The 19752-nt window shown below is 50.1% G+C and overlaps 1 protein-coding gene across 3 annotated transcripts in view; it reads left to right on the forward strand.

The window, feature by feature from the left end:
- BCL2L1 (BCL2 like 1) overlaps positions 1–6978 on the forward strand; it is a 47512-nt gene extending 40534 nt beyond the window's left edge. For all 3 annotated transcript variants that reach the window (XM_069495908.1, XM_069495906.1, XM_069495907.1), the window contains exon 3: positions 6586–6978. In XM_069495908.1, coding sequence (XP_069352009.1) covers positions 6586–6723 — 138 coding nt within the window. In that variant the 3' untranslated portion in view covers positions 6724–6978. The remainder of the gene's footprint in view (positions 1–6585) is intronic.
- Positions 6979–19752: the final 12774 nt, after the last annotated feature.

Genomic DNA, 19752 nt, shown 5'->3' on the forward strand with positions numbered 1-19752 from the left:
GTCTGGCACTGATGCTTGTTCCTCACTAAAGCCAGGACGGAATGGTTTCACTTTCCCTCCAGGTTTTCGTCACATCCTTTTCCTGTGGCACCGGTTCCCCTCAGGTGGCTGGAGCCAGAGCTTATTCATTCAGCTGGTGGCCTCAGGCCACTTTACCCTCCTAGAGGGACCCAGGGCCATCGCCCTGGCCCAGAATATGGGGTTTGCTACTGAACATACTGGGGCTTAAAATTGGCTTCTTACTTATCTGCTTTAGCCATATCTCTTAGTATGTCTGAGTCTCAGTTTACCCGGGCTTAGAATGAGGACCTCCTTCAATCACAGACATGTGTGCACCTGGCCCACGATGGGGGCTGTAGAAGTATTGCGCTTTTGAAACTGAGCAGAGTACTGCATTGAGGTTAGGAGTAAAGGCACTGGAACCAGATTGTTAGTGTAGGCATCCCAGCCAGGTCATCAGCTCGCTGCAGGAGCTTGAGCAAGTTACAAACCGTCTGTGGGCTGCAGGCCCATTGGCTGTGTGATGGGTTAACAGTAGTACCCGCTGACAGAGCGCAGAGAAACTCATGAACTAATCTCATCTACAAAAAGAGTGCCTTGCAGGGTAAGTGCTCAGGAAATGGCAGCTGCTGCCACTGAGGAGTTCAGGTTTTCTTTGTGTAGAGATAGCAGGGACTAAGATGGCAAGATTGGACGTCAGAATGAGTGAGAGGCCAGAACTCAGATCCCAGTCTTACCACTTCCTAGATAGGGATCTTGAGTAAATTCTGGAGCCTCTATTTTCATATCTGTAAAATGGGGCTATTGATAAATGTTATGAGGATTAAATGAAAGCCTTCATTTGTTCATCTAAAATAGATTCTTTTAGAACGGCATCTGCCATTTTCTAGGTATAGCACCAGGTTCTAGAGATGCAGGTGACAAAACCACACACAGTGTAGTAGGGAACATAGGGCAAAAAAATGATCTCTCAAGTGAGTATGATAGTACATGTAATAGAGGAATATGGCCTCGTCAGGATAAAGTGCTTTAGCTCAGTGCCTGGCATAGGTGAGACATTCAAATGTTCGATATAGGCCGGGTGCAGTGGCTCACGCCTGTAATCCTAGCACTCTGGGAGGCCAAGGCGGGTGGATCGCTCAAGGTCAGGAGTTCAAGACCACCCTGAGCAAGAGCGAGACCCCGTCTCTACTAAAAATAGAAAGAAATTATCTGGCCAACTAAAATATATATAGAAAAAATTAGCCGGGCATGGTGGCGCATGCCTGTAGTCCCAGCTACTCGGGAGGCTGAGGCAGTAGGATCGCTTAAGCCCAGGAGTTTGAGGTTGCTGTGAGCTAGGCTGACGCCACGGCACTCACTCTAGCCCGGGCAACAAAGCAAGACTCTGTCTCAAAAAAAAAAAAAAAAAAAAACAAATGTTCGATATAAGTCAGCTATCATAATAACAATTATTAATTTTATTATTGTTAACAGCTAAGGACACTATGGACCAGAAAAAAAGTAACCTGCTCAAAGTCACACTGCTAGAAAGAAGTGGGAATGTAGGCAATGACAGAGGAGAGGGACAGGAATTGAAAGACTGATCAGATTCAAGTAGGGGCTATACTTTAGCCCCTGGCAGTGTGGGTGGTCCGCTGGCACTTGGGCCCCTTCCCCTGGGGCATCATGCAACCTTTTTGCCTGACTTATGCAGAGTTGTGGGTGGCTGCAGGGTGACCTGCATCATTCAGTTGGCTGCCTGTGGACAGAGATCTAGCTAAAGTCAGTCTGTGCCCGTCTGGGTGGGCCCTCGATTTCAGTTCTGGGTCATACTTGGTCCCTGCCTGCACTGAGCCCCCAGACTCTTGGGGAAGACTGGCACACAGACAGAAGGCATCAACCCAGGGACACCCCTTCCTCTTCTTCCTGCCTCAGGGCCTCAGTTGCCTGTGTTGGAACATGCTCTTTCTCAGCCAAGATTTTTAAATCTCCCATGGCTGCTGCCACTTTATCATTCCAGTCTCAGCTCAAACCTCACTTTCTCAGAGAGAGCTTCTTGACTGACCACTCCACCTACACCCTGGGTATTCTGTTACCTCCGCATGACTTATTTTCTTCAAAGCCCCATCATCTCCGAAATTGTCGTTTTTTTTTTTTTTTCTTGTTATCCTCTCTGTGCTTATCCCCACCCCCGACAAAGAGTCTTTTTAGACTTTTTTGTCCTAATTGCCCTCCCATGAAATTTGAATACCACAGCTATACTATGCATCTCTTTGCATACTGTGGCCTGTGGAGAGCCACAAACCACTGTAATATCTAAGAATTTTTCACTTTGCCACATTGGAGGTAATCTCACTGCCATTGAAAATGGACTAGAACATAAGCTGAGTCTCCAGTGCCAAGCTTGGAGCACAGTAGGTGCTCAATAAATATTTATGGTATCATCAAAAGTCCAGGGACCCTGGGAGCACAAAGGAGATATCCATCTCAGAGTGGGGGGAGGAATGAGCAAGCAAGAAGGGACTCCAGAGTGGAGTCTTGCAGGCTGAGTAATTGGCTAACTAAGGGAGGTATGGGGAGGGTGACCAGTTAGAGGACACAGTGTTGGCAAAGGCATAAGGGCCTGAAGCACTCTGGAGTATGCAGTGTCGGCCATCCCTTGTGTATGGCCAGCGCTGTTGGAGGCTCTGAAATGTTGGAAGAAGCACTGTGAAGGTGGTCCTGGGTTGGGCTTCTCCTGAAGACCAAGCTCAGAGACCTGGCTCTACCACAAACTGGTGGTGGGAAACTGTAGAATGGGCAGGTGGGTTTGGCCTTGCTGATTTGTGGGGTATGCCTGGCTAGGAGTCCATGACTCTCCCATCGTTAGCCATTGCCTGTCCCCAGTGGCCCTAAAAACCCCAACATGGAAGTCAGCTACAAAGAGAAACTTCCCCTTCTTTGCTCTGACCTAAGCTGAGGATGCAGACAGGCCCTTGGTCCTGGGTCTCCTGGACACCTCTGTGACATCAGAGACTTCACTGCAACTCACTCTTACACCTCATCCCTTGCCCACCATGCCACGCCTGGCTAATACCAGTGGGAGCCACCCAAGGAGCAGTGGGGGCTTATCACTGCTTTTCCAGACCAGAGCTGCTCTGCAATCCTGTTTATTTATCCAGAGCAGCCGCCCGCTGAGAAAATGGCTGTGTTTGTTTCCAAGTGTGTGTGTGAACTGTGGGCTAAATATACCCACACCACCGCCTCTCCAGCACCCGCCCTGGAACAGCACGCCCCATTTTGCTCCTGCTCTCTCTGAAAAAGCAATCCCCAGAATCCACGCCCCTTGCCCCTTGGAAATCCTACTCCCCCGTCCCCAGGAGGAGGAGCTGCAGTAGAGATGAAGGTTGTCCTGACCAGGAACACCTGAGTGGGGACTGGGTCGGGTCAGTGCCTTGTTCTCTGTGGCACTGAAATGAGAATGTTCCCTCCACCCTAGAATGACTGTTCCTGGACAGTGAATGCTTTGTGCCCTTGCCGGGACAGGGCCTGTTTACTTCAGCCCAGTCTCAGAGCCGAAAATTTCCTGTGGCTGCCAGCCCTCTACTTCAGGAAAATTCCCATCAAGGGAGCCAGGCCTTTCCCACTTTGGCTACAACCCCAGTGTCCTTGGTTCTTGTGGGACATTTGGCCCCTTGGGATAACCAGGGCCTTCTCCCATGCTCCTCACAGCCCAGAACTCTCCTGCATCACTGATAAGCCTTCTTTGTGACTCCACCTAGATCTACTTAACTCAGGAGCTGAAAAATTAAGCCTGTAAGAGTTTTCTTGTCTGCCAAGACCTGCAGAGGCTGTGCAGGATGAGGGGGAGACAGAGAGGCCTTTCCTCGCCAGCCACTGCCCTCCTCTCCCCAGATCCTGCATCCCGGGCTCCACCTCCACCCTGCTCCCACATTCCTTTTCCTCAGAATCCTTTCAGCACTACTGACAGGACAGGACCCTCCACCGCCCCCGCCCTACCCGCTAAAGGGAAGTGGCGTGCTGTCGCAGCACTCACTCTGAAGCCAGGCAGTTCCGCAGTCTGATCCTGGCTCTGCCATCTGTTAGCTGAACGTTCCCTACTTTAAACCTCAGTCATCTTATCTGTGAAATGTGGCACCTCTGGGGATTCTGATGAAGGTGAAATGGGGTAACAATGCCTGGCACCTAGTAAACATGCAGCACAATTGTTCCATTCATGTTTGTATTGAGCACCAACTGCGCACCAGACACCGGGTATATGGAAACAAGACAGCACCTCTACAGGAGAGAAATCATAACAAAAACAAAGTATAGAATCTGGTTATGAAAAGTGCGGAGAAGAAAAGCCAGGTGGAGCGGTGTGCACACCTGTAGTACCAGCTACTCAGAAGGCTGAGGTGGGAGGATCACGTGAGCCCAGGAGTTCTGGGCTGTAGTGCGCCGTGCCCATCAGGTGTCCACACTAAGTTCAGCATCAGTATGGTGACCTCCCAGGAACGGGGGAACCACCAGGTTGCCTAAGGAGGGGTGAACTGGCCCAGGTCAAAAACACAGCAGGTCAGAACTCCCGTGCTGCTCAGTAGTGGGACCGCCCTGTGCATAGCCACTGCACTCCAGCCTGGGCAACACAGTGACATCCCATCTCTTAAAAAAAAAAGTACTGCAAAGAAAAATAAAGCAAGGTAAAGGGATAGGTAGAAAAAGATGGGATGGGTACCATTTCACAAAGTACCCACTCTATCTCCCTGCTGATCGGGGAAGGCCTCTCTGAGGAGGTGACATTTGAATGGAGTCACGAGTGAAATGGCAGGGGGGGGTGGGGGTCAGGTGCAGCAAAATCCTGAGGCAGGAGAAGCTGGAGGAACAGCAAGGAGGCCAGTGTGACTGGAGTGAAGTATGCAGGGGATGGGGGTGGGGACATCCCTCAGAAAGGGTTCAGGGCCAGATCCCACTAGAGCTTGCTGGCCAGGTAAGGAATGGGGGCTTTATTCCAGCCTTGGGGAGGTTGAGAGCTTGGAGTGTGGTCTGAGTGGAGGGCTTTCCCAGTGTCCTTTTCCCCAACTAGGTGGTAAGCATTTGGTAAGGCCTCTGGCTTGTAGCTCACTGCTACCTCACTAATGGCTTAATATATGTTGAGGACTCTTTCAGTCAAGTCAGCAACTCAGTGGCACTCTGCTAGGTACCAGGGATACAAAAATAAATGCCACTTGCTTGCTAAGTGCAGGAGAAAGCTGCCGGAGGACTTTGAGCACAGGCATGCTGTAACTTGATCTGTGTTTTTAGAAATCTTCTCTGCATGGAGCATGGACCCAGAGTGGTCATCAAGACCAGAAATGGGGCCAGGCAGGTGTCACAAGTGACAGACTGTGGGCAGGACCTGTGATAACTGGAGATGGCGGGCCCTGTCTGGGGGAACAGCCGCTTGGCCGTTTGGGACTGGGTGGAAATGTAGGGTTGGTGTGTGGGAGGCTTGGTAGAGAGGCAAGAGCGTGGGCTCTGGGGCCAGCCAGTGGCCCACTCATTCCCCACCCCCCCCACACATGGAGCACTATTTCTAAGGGCTGGACATCAGGTTTAGATTCTGGTTCCACCACTGACAAAGCTGGGTGACCTTGATCAAGTCCCTCAGCCCTCAGAGGCCCAGCTTCCTGGTCTGTAAATGGGAAGAGACAGCCCACATTGCAGGATTGTTGGGAGGATTAAAGGACAGACTGGGTGCAAAGCTTACTCATGAAAGGATACTCTCAGCGTCCCTCTCCCTGCCCCACAGGCTGGCTGCACCCTAAGCTGGGTAATTCAGCCCACAGCTCCTCCTTCGCCATATAATGTGGTTCCCTCCTGACCTAGCTTCAGGGTGGAGGGCTGTTACTCACCTCCTCCTGGGCCAAGTCATACTTGCTGGGTGGGGGACAGGGACAGGGCCTCATAGACCCCACAATGGGGACCTGCCAGTCCTACATCGTTGTTACCCTCTTTGCTCTGCTCTGCTCTTCCCACCTACCAACCTGCCCTGGCTAGAGGCTCCTTCCAGAGGGAGAAGGAGCCTCTGTCTGGCTGAAAGTCCTAAGACCCATTCAACCCTTGAATCTGCCCCTAATCTCTCTGAGGATTTATCCCTGTCCCTCCTTCTCCTTCCCTCTGGCGCCGCAGTGGAGAGTACTACCCAAGCTACTAGTGGCTTCCAGGCCACACGTGGTTTGGCTCCTGCTCACCCCTGCTCTCTCATCCCCCCTGCCCCGCCCCAGCACTCTGCTCTAGCCACCTGGCTGCCTTCCCATTCGTTCTCTGACCTTGCCCATCTCTTTCCTACCTTGGGGTCTGGAGTGAGTACCACTTCCCAGCTCTCTGACCTCAGACAAGCTCTTTCCCCCTCTGCACCTGGTTTCTCAGCAGTCACATGGATTGCTCATCCCCAGCTGGGGGGCAAGAGAGAGGGCAGCCCTTAACCCTTTATCTGGCCCAGAGTGGGCACTGACGGCTACAGTTTTTCAAGTCTCCCAGGCTATTGCAGGCAGATGGCCACCTGCTTTCTCCCACCCACCCACCCACATTGCTATCCGAGGACTCAAAGGGTGCCTTCCCTTCTCTTCTCTCTCCCTGCAGGACACTTTTGTGGAACTCTATGGGAACAATGCAGCAGCTGAGAGCCGGAAGGGCCAGGAACGCTTCAACCGCTGGTTCCTGACGGGCATGACTGTGGCTGGCGTGGTTCTGCTGGGCTCGCTCTTCAGTCGGAAGTGACCAGACACGGACCATCCGCTCACCCTCCCGCCCCCTGCCCTGCCCCACCACATCCCTCCGTCCAGCCACCATTGCCACCAGGAAAACCACTACATGCAGCCCGTGCCCGCCCACCCACCTACCACTGGGTTGGGCCCAGACCTGGTCCTCTGCAATTAGTTTTCTAGAATTTACCACGCTTCTGTGAGAGCCACCTTCCCCCACGCCTCAGTTCTCTCAGCCTCGAAATCCACAAAGTTTCCCCCCAATCTGCCCCAGGGAGGCAGGCAGGTATGGGAGGGCTTCTGGCTGGGGGCAGGAGGGCCCTGCCTGATTGGTGGAACCCTTACCCCTTAGCCTCCCCAAAAATGCTTTTCTGCCAGGGAGCTGGAAAGTTTTCGGAACCTCTTCCCGAGAAAGAGAGACTAGATTGCCTTTGTTTCGATGTTTGTGGCCTCAGAATTGATCATTTCCCATCCCCCACCCCTGGACCTAGGTTCCTCTTCCTTCCATCCCCGCCCCCAAGAGCCATTTAGGGGCCAGTTTTGTCTAATTAGGGATTCAGGCTGCTTGGAATAAAGAAGCAAGGACCAGGACTCCCTCCCCACCTCTGGTCTGGCCAAAGTCCCCACTCCCAGTCCGAATGTCCTCCAGAGGCCTCTGGCTAGAGGCCAGCCCCACCCAGGAGGGAGGGGGCTATAGCCGCAGGAAGCACCCCATGCCAAAGCTAGGGTGGCCCTTGCATTTTAGTACCACCATAGCCCCTTCTCCTCCCCTGGCTCCCATGACCATGACCGAGGGACCAACTGAGCCCAAGGCAGATGGTGCCCCAGAGCTGTTTATGGCCTCAGCTGCCTCACTTCCTGCAAGGAGATCAGCTGGTGGCATCTTTGCCTTGGGCTGTTGCCCATGGGGTCCAGGGGTTCAGGGGCCTCAGCTCAGAGGTGAAGGGGAGCTATAGGGACGGCCGTGGGAGCCTTGGGGTCTTCCCTACCTCAGGCAGGAAGGGCAAGAAGAAAAGCCTGGTGCACAGGGTTGGGGTGGGGCAGACTGGAGGGGCCATCTAGCCTGGGCAGCCGGGCTGCCAAGGACAGAGTGGCCTGGCCAGGAGCCCTTCAGGCCTCCCTCTCTCCTCTGCTCCACCCTTGGCCTGTCCTGGGGGTCCTGGCCCAGCCCCAGTCACCCTGGGCGCTCTGCTGTACATATTCAAGACTAGTTTTTATTCCTTGTGAAGATGATATACTATTTTTGTTAAGCGTGTCTGTATTTATGTGTGAGGAGCTGCTGGCTTGCTGTGCGCGTGCACGTGGAGAGCTGGTGCCCGGAGGTTGGACGGCCTGATGCTCCCTCCCCTGCCCTGGTCCGGGGAAGCCGGCCAGGGGTCCTGGCTCCTGAGGGGCACGTGTCCCTCCCCCACCCCCCACCCACACTTGTTCCAGCTCTTTGAAATAGTCTGTGTGAAGGTGAAAGTGCAGTTCAGTAATAAACTGTGTTGACTCAGTGAACAAAGGGCCTGGGCTCTGGTGTGCTCTGGGATGGGCAGAGGAGGGCCGCCAGAGAGCTGGCTACCGTCTCGGCTCTGCTGCCCTCACGGGAGGGCCTTGGACAAGTCCATTCCTCCCTCTGGGCCTGAATTTCTCAACCTGTACATTGACAGGGTCTTTTACTGAGCACCTGCTGTGTGCTGGGCACTGGGACTGTGTGTGAACAGGGCAGACACAGTCTCCACCCTCAGGAGCTGACATTCCAGTGGAGAAACAGTCAAATAGCCACTTTGCAAGTGTTTACTGAGCCCTGCGTGGGCACAGCCCTAGGCACTGGGGATTCTGCAAGTAAACAAAGCCCTTGTCTTTAAATAGTGTCCATGCTAGTGGGGGAGACAGACAAATAAAAGCACAGGTCTGTCTGCCATAGGGTGGGCCGGGGGAAGGTGTGCTACCTTTCCTCAGCCATCATAAGGGTCATGGCTGACACTCCTGTAACAAAAGACACATTAACAAGAGAAGGACAGATTTGTTCAATCGAAGTTTTACGTGACACAGGAGCCTTCAGAAATGACCCCCAAGCCCAGGGACAACTGTCCATTTTTCTGCTTAGATTCAATGAACAATGGACAGCTGGACAAAAACGGTATGATCTAATGGTAACAGACTGAGTGGGGAAACCCAACAAGGCCTTTCTGTTCAGATTCTTGGCCTCTGTGTAGTATTCCTTCCTCCCGGGTATAGCACAGGACCCTTCTGGAATGAGGGTCTTATGACAGACAAGACATAGGTAGGTCAGAGAATTTCTTTCTGGCCAGCTTCTACACAGATGAGAAGGTTAGAGTAATATTTCTAGGTTTTGTGGCTGGCTTTGGAGGAGGGGGATTCTGGCTTCTATGACCCACCTTGGGGAAGAGGAGTTTGCTCAGGGCAGAAGGTCAGAGAGAACTTGCTTCTAAGGACTTCCAAGGTCCTCTAGTTCCAAGAACTCGGCATGCCAAAGTGCCATACTCTGGGGTATCGTACCCTGAGTTCCAACAAGGGCAGAGGTTGAAAAAGGACAACTGAGGAAACTTCAGTCTCCCGGCAAGACATGAAGGACTTAGTAGGGAAGGAGGTAAGAAGGGGCTAGCGCTGAGAGAACATTATTCAGGTAGGTCCCACAGGATTTCAGATGGAATAGAGACAGCTTTAGAGAAGACTCAAGAGTGATGGGTTTTTGGAATAGTGATGCCATTATAAATAGAAAAATGAAGCACATGTCTGAGGCCATTGCAAACCCAGGGGCTCACAGTGCTCCAATGGCATTTAATATGGGATCTGAGCTTGTCTGGGAGTCAGGAGTCAGGGAGGACTCCCTGGTGGAAGCAACACAAGAGCCAGCGCCTGAAGGAGCATCGTAATTGACTAAAAGTAGGGAGGCAGGAGAGTGGGCCCGAGGAAGAAACAGCAAATGCACCATTTGAGCAGGGGTTGGCTTCAGGCTGAAGGAAAGTTCATGTGCCTGGAGCTGAGAGTGAGGGGCTTCCTGGGTTAAGATGACGATGGGGGAGGGGACTTAACTTGATCCTGAGGGCAGTGAGAGCTGGAGAAGGGTGATAATTACGGAGTAATATCCCCCCTGCAGCCCCCAAAGCTCCCTCTGGCTGCTGCGGAGGTTCTGAGAGGGGGAGCAGAATGGAAACCCGCAGACCAGTGAGGAAGCCTGATTTGGTTAACGCTCTGGTTTTGCGGGTGCGTGGGCAGGCCAGTGTGTCCCGCGTCACCATTCCTGGTCTTGTGACTTTGAGCCACTTCCCTGTCCTCTCCATGCCCTAGACTTTCCCTCTACAAAATGGGTATGATGGTAGTACTCATCTCGCAGGGTTGTGCTCAATCGAACGAGATAACCCAACAGAGGTGGGGGAGGACTGCATGCCGGGGGTGGGTGCAGGGATGACCCCGCCATCCGGCCGGCTCTCCAAGAGGAGGGAGTTCCACGTGGCTGCGGCCGGCGGCCGGGGGTGTCTAGGAATGCGGTCAAGGACTCCAGGGGCGGGCGCTCCAGCCCGGGGGCGGGTCTGCAGGCGGGACCTGCCTCCAGCGCTCCGCCCCGTCGGCTTTCTGGAGCGGGGTTGACTGACCCCTGGTGGCCGCGGGATGACACCTGGAAGCCAACCAAGCCGCTCTCGCTCAGCGCCCCGGACTTCTGTCTCCCGCCCAGCCACCTTCCTCCAGTGTCCGCCATCCTCTGCCCTGCTCGCCTGAACACAGCTACACTTCCAGTCCGTGGGTACCAGATTCAGAGCTTGCCCAGCTCTGCAGGGCTCAGAGTCGCATTCTCCTTGGGTCAAGACCAAAGCCTCCAGCCTCCCTCCCCGCCTCCCCCAACGATATATCCCTAGCTCCTGCCCCTACCGTAGCTACTCAAGTTCCTTTCCCAGATTCTCCATATGCTTCCAGAAATGTCTTTTCACATACTGGCATAGATATAAATATATTTTTAACCTGCCTTCCAATTTTTTTTTTTACAGAAATGGTAACATACTAGACACACTTTGCCTTGCTTTTTCCACCTACATAATGTATCTTGTAAAAGTTTCCATATTCAGACACGAATCCTCATGTACTCAATCGGGCAGTTTCAACAATTGTCAACTCACGACAACCGTATTCTTTTTCTAGCTGTGTAATATTCCACTAAAATTTTAACCAGACCCCTAAGTCAGTGATTCCCAACCTTATGGGTGCCATGGCACACACGTAAAATACTGGAACTGCACAGATGGAAAGTTGGAAGGGGTTTGGGACTTCTCTGTGTGGGTGTTGGAGAATATTTCATTCCATTTCCATATATTACGTATTTGTGATGAAAGAAAGATAGGAAAGATATGGAGTATTAATTAACTTTTGATTAAAACATCCAAATACATAAAATATGTTCTAAATTGTTTCTTAGGAAACTTGATTTTGGTCCTGTAAATGCAACATTTTATATGATGTTTTATTATGAAAATAGCTCACAAAACTCCTGATCAAGGCATCAAGAGACTTTGTGATCTCAAATAGGAGATAAAAATTTTAAATATTCCAAAGCTTACAATTGAAATATTTAAACAGTCTAATATTTCTCTAATTGACCATGTTTGTCAATGTTAATATTTCTTGTAATCAAGTGGATTTCAAATCCACTTTTCTTTTCTTTTCTTTTTTGAGACAGTCTTGCTCTGTTGCCCAGGCTAGAGTGCCGTGGCATCAGCCTAGCTCACAGCAACCTCAAACTCCTGGGCTCAAGTGATCCTCTGCCTCAGCCTCCTGAGTAGCTGGGACTATAGGCGCGCACCACCACGCCTAATTTTTCCTATTTTTAGTAGAGATAGGGTCTCACTTCTTGCCCAGGCTGGTCTCAAACTCCTGAGCTCAAGTGATCCTCCCACCTCAGCCTCCCAGAGTACTAGGATTTACAGGCGTGAGCCACTGCACCCAGCCGGATTTCAAATCCAAATGAATTTTTCATTTTGGGCATTTTATTATTTTTTTTTTTCTTTTTCTTTTTTCTAGTTGATTCGGCAGGTGAGTTGTTACACACTCCTTAGCGGATTCCGACTTCCATGGCCACCGTCCTGCTCATTTTGGGCATTTTAAAATAATGAGTTCAGAGCACCGGAAAAGATGTAAAGCTTTCACTTTCTTTTCTTTCTTTTTGAGGCAATTATAAATGTTATTAAAACTGGACAAGGTTGTGTAGGACAAAGGAAGAGAGAGGAAGGAAGGAAGGAATTAAAGGAGGAAGGAAGAGAGGGAGGAAAGAAGAAAGAAAGGAAGGGGAATTCTAGGCCAAGGTAACTTATGAACATGTATACCAAAGTTCTAAATATAATATTAACAAATCAAATCTAACATATTAAAAGAATAACACATCATGACCTGGTAGAGTTTATTCCAGGTAAACAAGATTGACTCAATACAGGAAATCTTTCTATGTAATTCATTGTATTGAGAGATTAACAAAAAAATAGTTATAATTACTTCAGTAGATGTCAAAATAGTATTTTGTAAAATTCAATACCTATTCATGATTTTTTTAAAAGAAAAAAACAACAAGCCAAGGATTGAAAGTCAGCTTTCACTTCTTTATAGTCTTCTGAATTCTATAGACATTTAAGATAATGATTGTGTGCAGTGCTTGTGCAATTTAAAAAAATTAACAAGTCATGCAGGAAAACCAGCAACTTCTGTCATGATCAAATTCATTACATAATGTCCAGCTCTCCATTTTTTGACTCCACCCTCAGAGCCTTTGTCATGAGGCAAAAATAATACAAACTTTTTCTTAATATATTGAAAATGATAGAAATGAACATGTATGACCTATATAAATTTATGTCTTTTCATTTTTCATAAATGTCCATGCACTAATGAATTATGGGCGTGTGGAGTATTTATTCCCTCTTAAATTATTTATGCCATCTCATTTCAGTAGGTTCATACATAGTTTGAATAATTTCATTATAAAGAGCCTTGTGAATTCTCATGAAATCGAATGGCCATATTCCAAAGTTTTAACAAGTCAATGTTAAAAGTTGAGGAAGTCATTCTTAAAACACTAAGGTACCAAGAATATGGACCTGAAATCAGAAAAAGTTCTTCTCAAATTAAAAAAGAATATAAACATAACATAGTGGCATAGCCAATGAGATGGTTTGTAAATGTGTTGCTGAGTAGGAAATGACCAGTCCCGGCACCAGGAAGTCCCTGTGTCAGGCTCAAACTGCACTGATGTAAAAAACAAACAAATCTCCCCTCCCCCCCCCCAAAATACCAGTTAAAATTGCATTGTAAAGCTAATATTAACAATAATAAAATACTTACTATGTCTTGGGTCGGGAAATATTACAAATAAGAAATAAGAAAAAAAAAGAAAAAGAAAAAACAATAATAAAATACTGATAGGGCCCTAAATTGCGAGTCATTTATGCAGTGAGACAGCCCTCTGCAGCTGGTTGGCTATCCCCAAAAGACTTTGTGCCAAGCTCCCTGGGCACCTCGAAAACAAACTGTAGAGGGTAGGTGGCCCTCCATGGATGCCACCCTTCACAGCTGACCACTGCAGTAGATGGCCAGAGGGAAGAGCCCAACCTTGGCCATGCTCAGCTCATCCTGCTGGAACAGCCAGGGCCAGAGGAGAGAAGGATAGTGGAGTGTTTTGGGACAGGACTCTGAAACAGACTGCCTGGGGTAGGTGGGTGCCCTTGGACAAGTGACTTAATTTCTCTGTGCCTGAGTTTCTTTACCTGAAAAATGGGGCTGATAATCATACCTACCTCGTGGGGTGGTTAGACAGATTGAATGCTTATAACGTGGATAAGAATGGTGTCTGGCACTGTAAGTGCTATTTTTTATAGTAAGTACTATAAATTTTATCAAGCTGTGCTGTCAAACCACTCCCAAGCTCTAACTGTCTCAATATGGATTTCCTCCAAAAGCAAAGCCTAAAATAAAGATTCAGGTGCAAGTGGTGTAAGTGGTGAAGCCAAGCAGGGAGGGACAGGGAGCCAATATTTGGTGTGATGAGGAGGGAGTTGCCACTTCAGGCAATGGGGCTCTTTCTTCCCCAGCGGATCCTTTGAAAGATCTGCAGAACACCCTCAGAATTACATCACTGGGGGCCAGAACACCAAGGTATGTATCCTCCAGCTCTCACCCCTCATTGGCTGAGGGCTGCTGTAAGGTTTTCTCCTTGGCATTTGGCACTTCCTGCCTGCCTCAGGCTTGGGTAAAGCACAAACCCATGGTCAAAGAGACATAGGTACCTGTCCCCTTAAATGAGAACTTTCTACCAAAGCCGCATGTGACCTCTGAGGGTGTGCCAAGGGCCCGTGATCGGGCCACTGACAAGTCTGCCACAACTTGTGACAACTTTGCAGCATACCAAGTGGGAAACTCTGTTTGAGGGAGGAACGATTTTGTAGTTCTCAACTTTTGCTAATCCAAACGATACTGCCACAAACCCCATGTATTCGTCATTTTGCGCATGTGCCTGCGTATCCACAGGATAAATTCCTAGAAGTAGAATTGCTGGGCCAAAGGGTACATGCGTTTGTCCTTGTCATGGATGCAGTCAAATCCGGCATCCTGTGAAACTGCCTGTCTTCTGCACTGTTGCCGACATCGGTGTTAACGCTCTTTGGTCTTTGTCAATCTGGTAGATGAAAAAATAGTACTCATGCTTTAAAAGATTATTTTTAAAATTCTAATTGAGGTTGGCATCCTTTCATGTGTTTGAAAGCCATCTGGACTCCTAATAAGTTAATGAAGCTACACAGTGACCAATGAAAGCTGCTAATGGTACACAAAGACAACCAGGCATCTTGTGCCTCCTGGCAAAAGACCACAGCACACCCATGAAATATTCTTGCCAAAAAAAAAAATCAAACATGAACCTGACCAAGCCTCCTAATGTAACCACCATTTAGAGAAAATACAGGGGACAGAGGGGCACAATAAATGATACATGGGCATGCGATCACCAAAACGCATGCCCGCGGGGAAACTCCTCAGGACAAATGACCCATGTCTTCAACGAATGAAATGGAAGGGGAGAGGGAAGGAGGGAGGGAGGGAAGGGGAAGGGGAGGGGGCGGGATATAAATTATGAGAGATTTAAGAGTAGGATGAACCACTGGACTTCCACATGCAGGAATATGGAGAGATACTTTTGCCTATTTCTTCTGCTAAGTCAAACTAAAAACCTTCGACATTGTATGTAAAACAAGAGTCAGAAGACTCCAGAGGGGAAGAAGACAGACTGGCTAGGGACCTCCAGACCTGAGATATATCTCCTATATGCCAGACTTGGAGCAGAAGAAGCTGGCTACCAAAAAAGCCAGTGGGTGTAGGGGGAAAAAAGACCCTAACAAAAGCCTTCTCTCTCTCGTCAAACGATTAGGAAAGGAACAACCTAGCAAGACAGAAAACTTTTGGACAATTACAGCTCTGCTCCAGCCAAACGCCACTGAAGAAACTATGGCTCCATCTACATCAGCAAAGGCTGAGCGGGGAGCCTAGACTTCCAACCTCATGAGCCCGTAACAAGGTTCCCCAACACCCCGGCAATGTAGGGTGCTGTGAGATAATATCAAAGGAACCAAGACTTTCACCCCTGCTGGCCAGTAATGGGTCCTCTCCAGCCTCCCCCTCCTCCCCTGAAATGTCAATGGACAGCACACAGGGAGCCTGGAATTCCACCCCCACGTGGCAGTAAAAAGGTGCCCCTGCCTCTCCCCGCTGGGATGGTGTCAGAAAAGGCCTAGGAGAGTCAGGCCTTCACCATCGCTACCCCCACCATGGTGTTAGTGGGGACCACGTGGGAGCTGAGACTCCCACTCTCGTCAGCAGCAATGAGGAGCTCCCCATCTTGGCGATCAGTGGAGACTGAGTGGGAAACCTGGACACTACCTCCACCTGCTGGTGACGAGGCAGTGTCCCCCTTCACCAGCCAGAGTGTTTAAATAAAAAAAAAAATAAAAAATAAAACAGAGAGAAAGAAAACAAAAAGAACTTATCTACAGCCACACCACCCTGAATGCACCTGGTCTTCTCTGATCTCAGAAGCGGCAGGGGCAGGCCTGGTTAGTACTTGGATGGGAAACCACCTAGGAATACAGGGTGCTATAATAGGCTTTTAAAAAGCTAATCAGGCCAGGCACGGTGGCTCTCGCCTGTAATCCTAGCACTGCTGGGAGGCCAAGGCGGGAGTTCGAGACCAGCCTGAGCAAGAGCGAGACCCCCCCCCCCCCCGTCTCTACTAAAAATAGAAAGAAATTATCTGGCCAACTAAAAATATATATAAAAAAAATTAGCCGGGCAGGGTGGCACACGCCTGTAGTCCCAGCTACTCGGGAGGCTGAGGCAGGAGGATCGCTTGAGCCCAGGAGTTTGAGGTTGCTGTGAGCTAGGCTGACGCCAGGACAAAAGAGTGAGACTCTGTCTCAAAAAAAAAAAAAACAAAAAAAAAAAACTCTGTCATCTTGGTTTTGCATTGGTAATTTCTACACATCTATAGTAGGTTTTATTATTTGCTCACAATTCTGCCTCCCCTCCCCATGCTTGCCACATGCACACTCTGACTGGAGGATATTTTTCTGCCCACTGATGTTGGGGTTGACTCTGGGAGGCAGACTGTTTTTAAAAAGTGACCACAAACATTTCCCATCTCACATGCATCTCACATCTTATAATGTGATCTTAATGTCCTCCCATTCAGTGGTGGAGTCTATGTTCTCTCCCTCCTAAGCCTGGGTGTACCTTTGGGAGTGTCTTGACCAATAGGTTTTGGTGGAAGTGATGCTATATGTCTTCTGAGACTAGATCATAAAAAGACAATGCACTTCCCCCCCCTGGCTCCCTTGGGACACTTGCTCTTGGAACCCAGCCACCCTGCTGTGAGGGAGCTCAATCTAGCTCACACAGAGAGACCCCATGGGGAGGCCGCAAAGACGTGTTCTGGCAGAGGTCCCAGCTGACAGCCGGCATCACCCACTAGATGCGTGAGTGAAAACACCTCACAAAGGCCGGGCGCGGTGGCTCACGCCTGTAATCCTAGCACTCTGGGAGGCCGAGACGGGTGGATCGCTCAAGGTCAGGAGTTCGAGACCAGCCTGAACAAGAGCGAGACCCCCGTCTCTACTAAAAAAATAGAAAGAAATTATATGGACAACTAAAATATATATAGAAAAAAAAATTAGCCGGGCATGGTGGCGCGTGCCTGTAGTCCCAGCTACTCGGGAGGCTGAGGCAGTAGGATCGCTTGAGCCCAGGAGTTTGAGGTTGCTGTGAGCTAGGCTGACGCCATGACACTCACTCTAGCCTGGGCAACAAAGTGAGATTCTGTCTCAAAAAAAAAAAAAAGAAAACACCTCACACGATTCTGGCCGTAGCCTTTGAGTGTTTGCAGCTGAGGCCCCAGACATTCTAGAGCAGAGGCAAGCGGTTCCCACCGTGCCCCCGCCCCGCCCCCCCCCGAATTCCTAACCCACAGAATCTCTGGGCAGAATACAATGGTTGTTTTATGCCACAAAATCTCAAGGTGGTTTGAAATGCTGCAATTGTGACTTGGACCCCCTTGGCCGGTAGACTGTGGTGCAGTTTTGTGTGCGCTGATTCTGCGCCTGGGCTTTGAGAGTGTCCCCCTCATCCCTCTGTTCCTGTCCCTGAGATTTCATTAACTGAACTCATATCACAAGAAGAAAGACTGAAGTCAGTCAACAAACCTGGATCGACTTTTGTCACAAACTATTGTCCACTCTGCAGGCCCAACAGACTTTTTCCCAGGCCATTGTATGTTCTTTAAGCCATTGAATACCCCTAAAAGTCATTTACTACCCTAAAATCATCCATACTTCCCCATCTCCTTCCCCTAAAAAGTAGGGCATATAGGCATCTGTACCCCACTGAGATACTGGGCAATCATTCTCCTATGATTCCCCCATGCGTGCATGTTAAAATAAATTTGTGTGACTTTTCTCCATTAATCTGCCTTTTGTGAGTTGATTTTTTCAGTGAACCTTCAGAGAGCGAAGGGGAAGTTTTTTCTTGGCCACTACGCCAGCATACACCCAGATGCATCTTCCCCTGCTGCCCCCCAAACTCTCTTCAGCAGAGGCGGCAGGGGCTCCAGGATCCCGTGTCGGTCCCTACTCCCCCGCCTCTACCTGCCTATCTCTTCCTCCTCCTTTGGGTGATGGCCCCACTGGCTCCCTTGATTTCCTCTATCATGCCATGGTCCTCGCTACCACAGGGCTTTTGCACCTGCTTTTCTCTCTACTTAGAATGCTGTTCCACCACCCCTTCTCCTTATGCCAGGTCATCTTTTATATCTCAGGACAGAAGGCACACGGTCCCGGAAGCCCTCCCTGACCTCTCCAGACTAGGGGGTTTCCTAGGGTTTCCTAGTTGGTCAGTCCAAGAACCATGTGCGTGCCCCCCTTCTTAGCACTCATTTGTGCTCTGATTGATTACTGTGACCATCTGATTAATGTCTGTTTTCTCACTCCAGGCTTTCGGATTCATGAGGATTGGGATTCATGGGACTGGAATGAAGTCTCCTTCACTCTTTCCCCAGAGCCTGGTACATAGTGGATGTACAATAAATATTTGTTGATTGAATGAACGCTGTTGTCCTGACTGCTTTGCTAAATCCTTCCCTCGACATCCAGGGTGCCCATGGAGGCGTGCTGCCCAGATCTCTCTCCAAGAGCATCTGCTGTGAGGAGGGGCGTTGTACGACCACGTCCAGCTGACGCGCTTTCAGATCTGCTACAGCCTTCATGCTGAGGCCACCTGGGCTGCTCCCAGCCAAGGACGGAGCACAGTGGGGTTACGAGGGATGGGTTGATTTTGCCCAGCACAGGACTCCCCTGATGCCCTGGGGCTCCCCACTGGCCTAGCTAAGACTTTCTCAAAGGTGCCGTGCCAGTTACCAGTTTAATGCCTCTCAACTCCAAGTTCACTGTGCAGTGCCTGCTCTGCGGACTGGAGATGAACTGGACTCTGAGCAGTGTCACCTTTCCCGTGAGATGCTGAGCTTTGCCAGCAGAGGGTGCTGGAGGGGACAGTTCAGGAGGAAGAGAGGCTGTTCCCTGGCTGTGTGTGTGTGTGTGTGTGTGTTTGTGTGTGCACACGTGCACGCGTGCTCGCACCCACACGTGTACACACGCACTGTTCTTGCTCCTGCTGTGGGTGGTTAGCAGTGTAAGTGTGTGGGGACATCTAGTGGTGATCTGCCCCAGCCACGAGCCCAGTGTGCACAGTCTATCAGCAACCTTGCAGCCCCCAGGCCTGGGGCCCACCTTCCTGCCACCCTCTAGGTGCAAATGCCTCAAGCTTTAGGCCTCACATCTGCAAACATGCCCCATGCCACCTGCTCGCCAGCCTCAGCTCCCCTGGTCGCCCGAGGGTTGTTTCCTGCTTGCCCAGTGACTAGGGACAGGCTCTGGCCCAGGCAACCCGCCCAACTTCTCACCATCCAGTGAGCTGCAACCCCACTTTCTCCAGTGAGGTCTGAACCCCAGCTTGGGAAGGGCACCCCCCAAGTGCATTCCTTAGGTACTACTCTAGGATACCTTTTGAGGGACGCTTTACATCTTTATAGTCACCTTCCCATGTAAGCTTAGTAATTTTTTATATTGAACTTCCCCTGTTTAAGTCGCTGTGTGGTTTCTGTCTCCTGGTTGGACTCAAACTGACCCGGATGTGCTGAAGTCCCGGCTGTTCCCACCCAACCCTCCTTCCTCTCTCCCTCAGCAGGCGTCAGACCTGCGCAGTCTCAAGCTCCTCCCCACCCCCTCCCGCTCCCTGTCTCTTTTATCCCTCGTGGGGTTTACCCCCAATAAACCTCTTCACAGCGTTCCTTCCTTCTTGGCATTTGCTTCTCCCAGGGCCCAAACTGACGCAGCTTCCCATCACACTTAGAATAAAATCCCGTGAGGCCCTATGTCATCTGCTCTGCGCCCCAAGAGCAATCCTGTTCCCCAGCACACGTCTCCCTGGCCTCCTCTCCTACTGCTCTCTGGGTCACCCCAGTCCC

Source organism: Eulemur rufifrons, chromosome 20, assembly GCF_041146395.1.
Source record: "Eulemur rufifrons isolate Redbay chromosome 20, OSU_ERuf_1, whole genome shotgun sequence".
NCBI classification, from domain to species: Eukaryota; Metazoa; Chordata; class Mammalia; order Primates; family Lemuridae; genus Eulemur; species Eulemur rufifrons.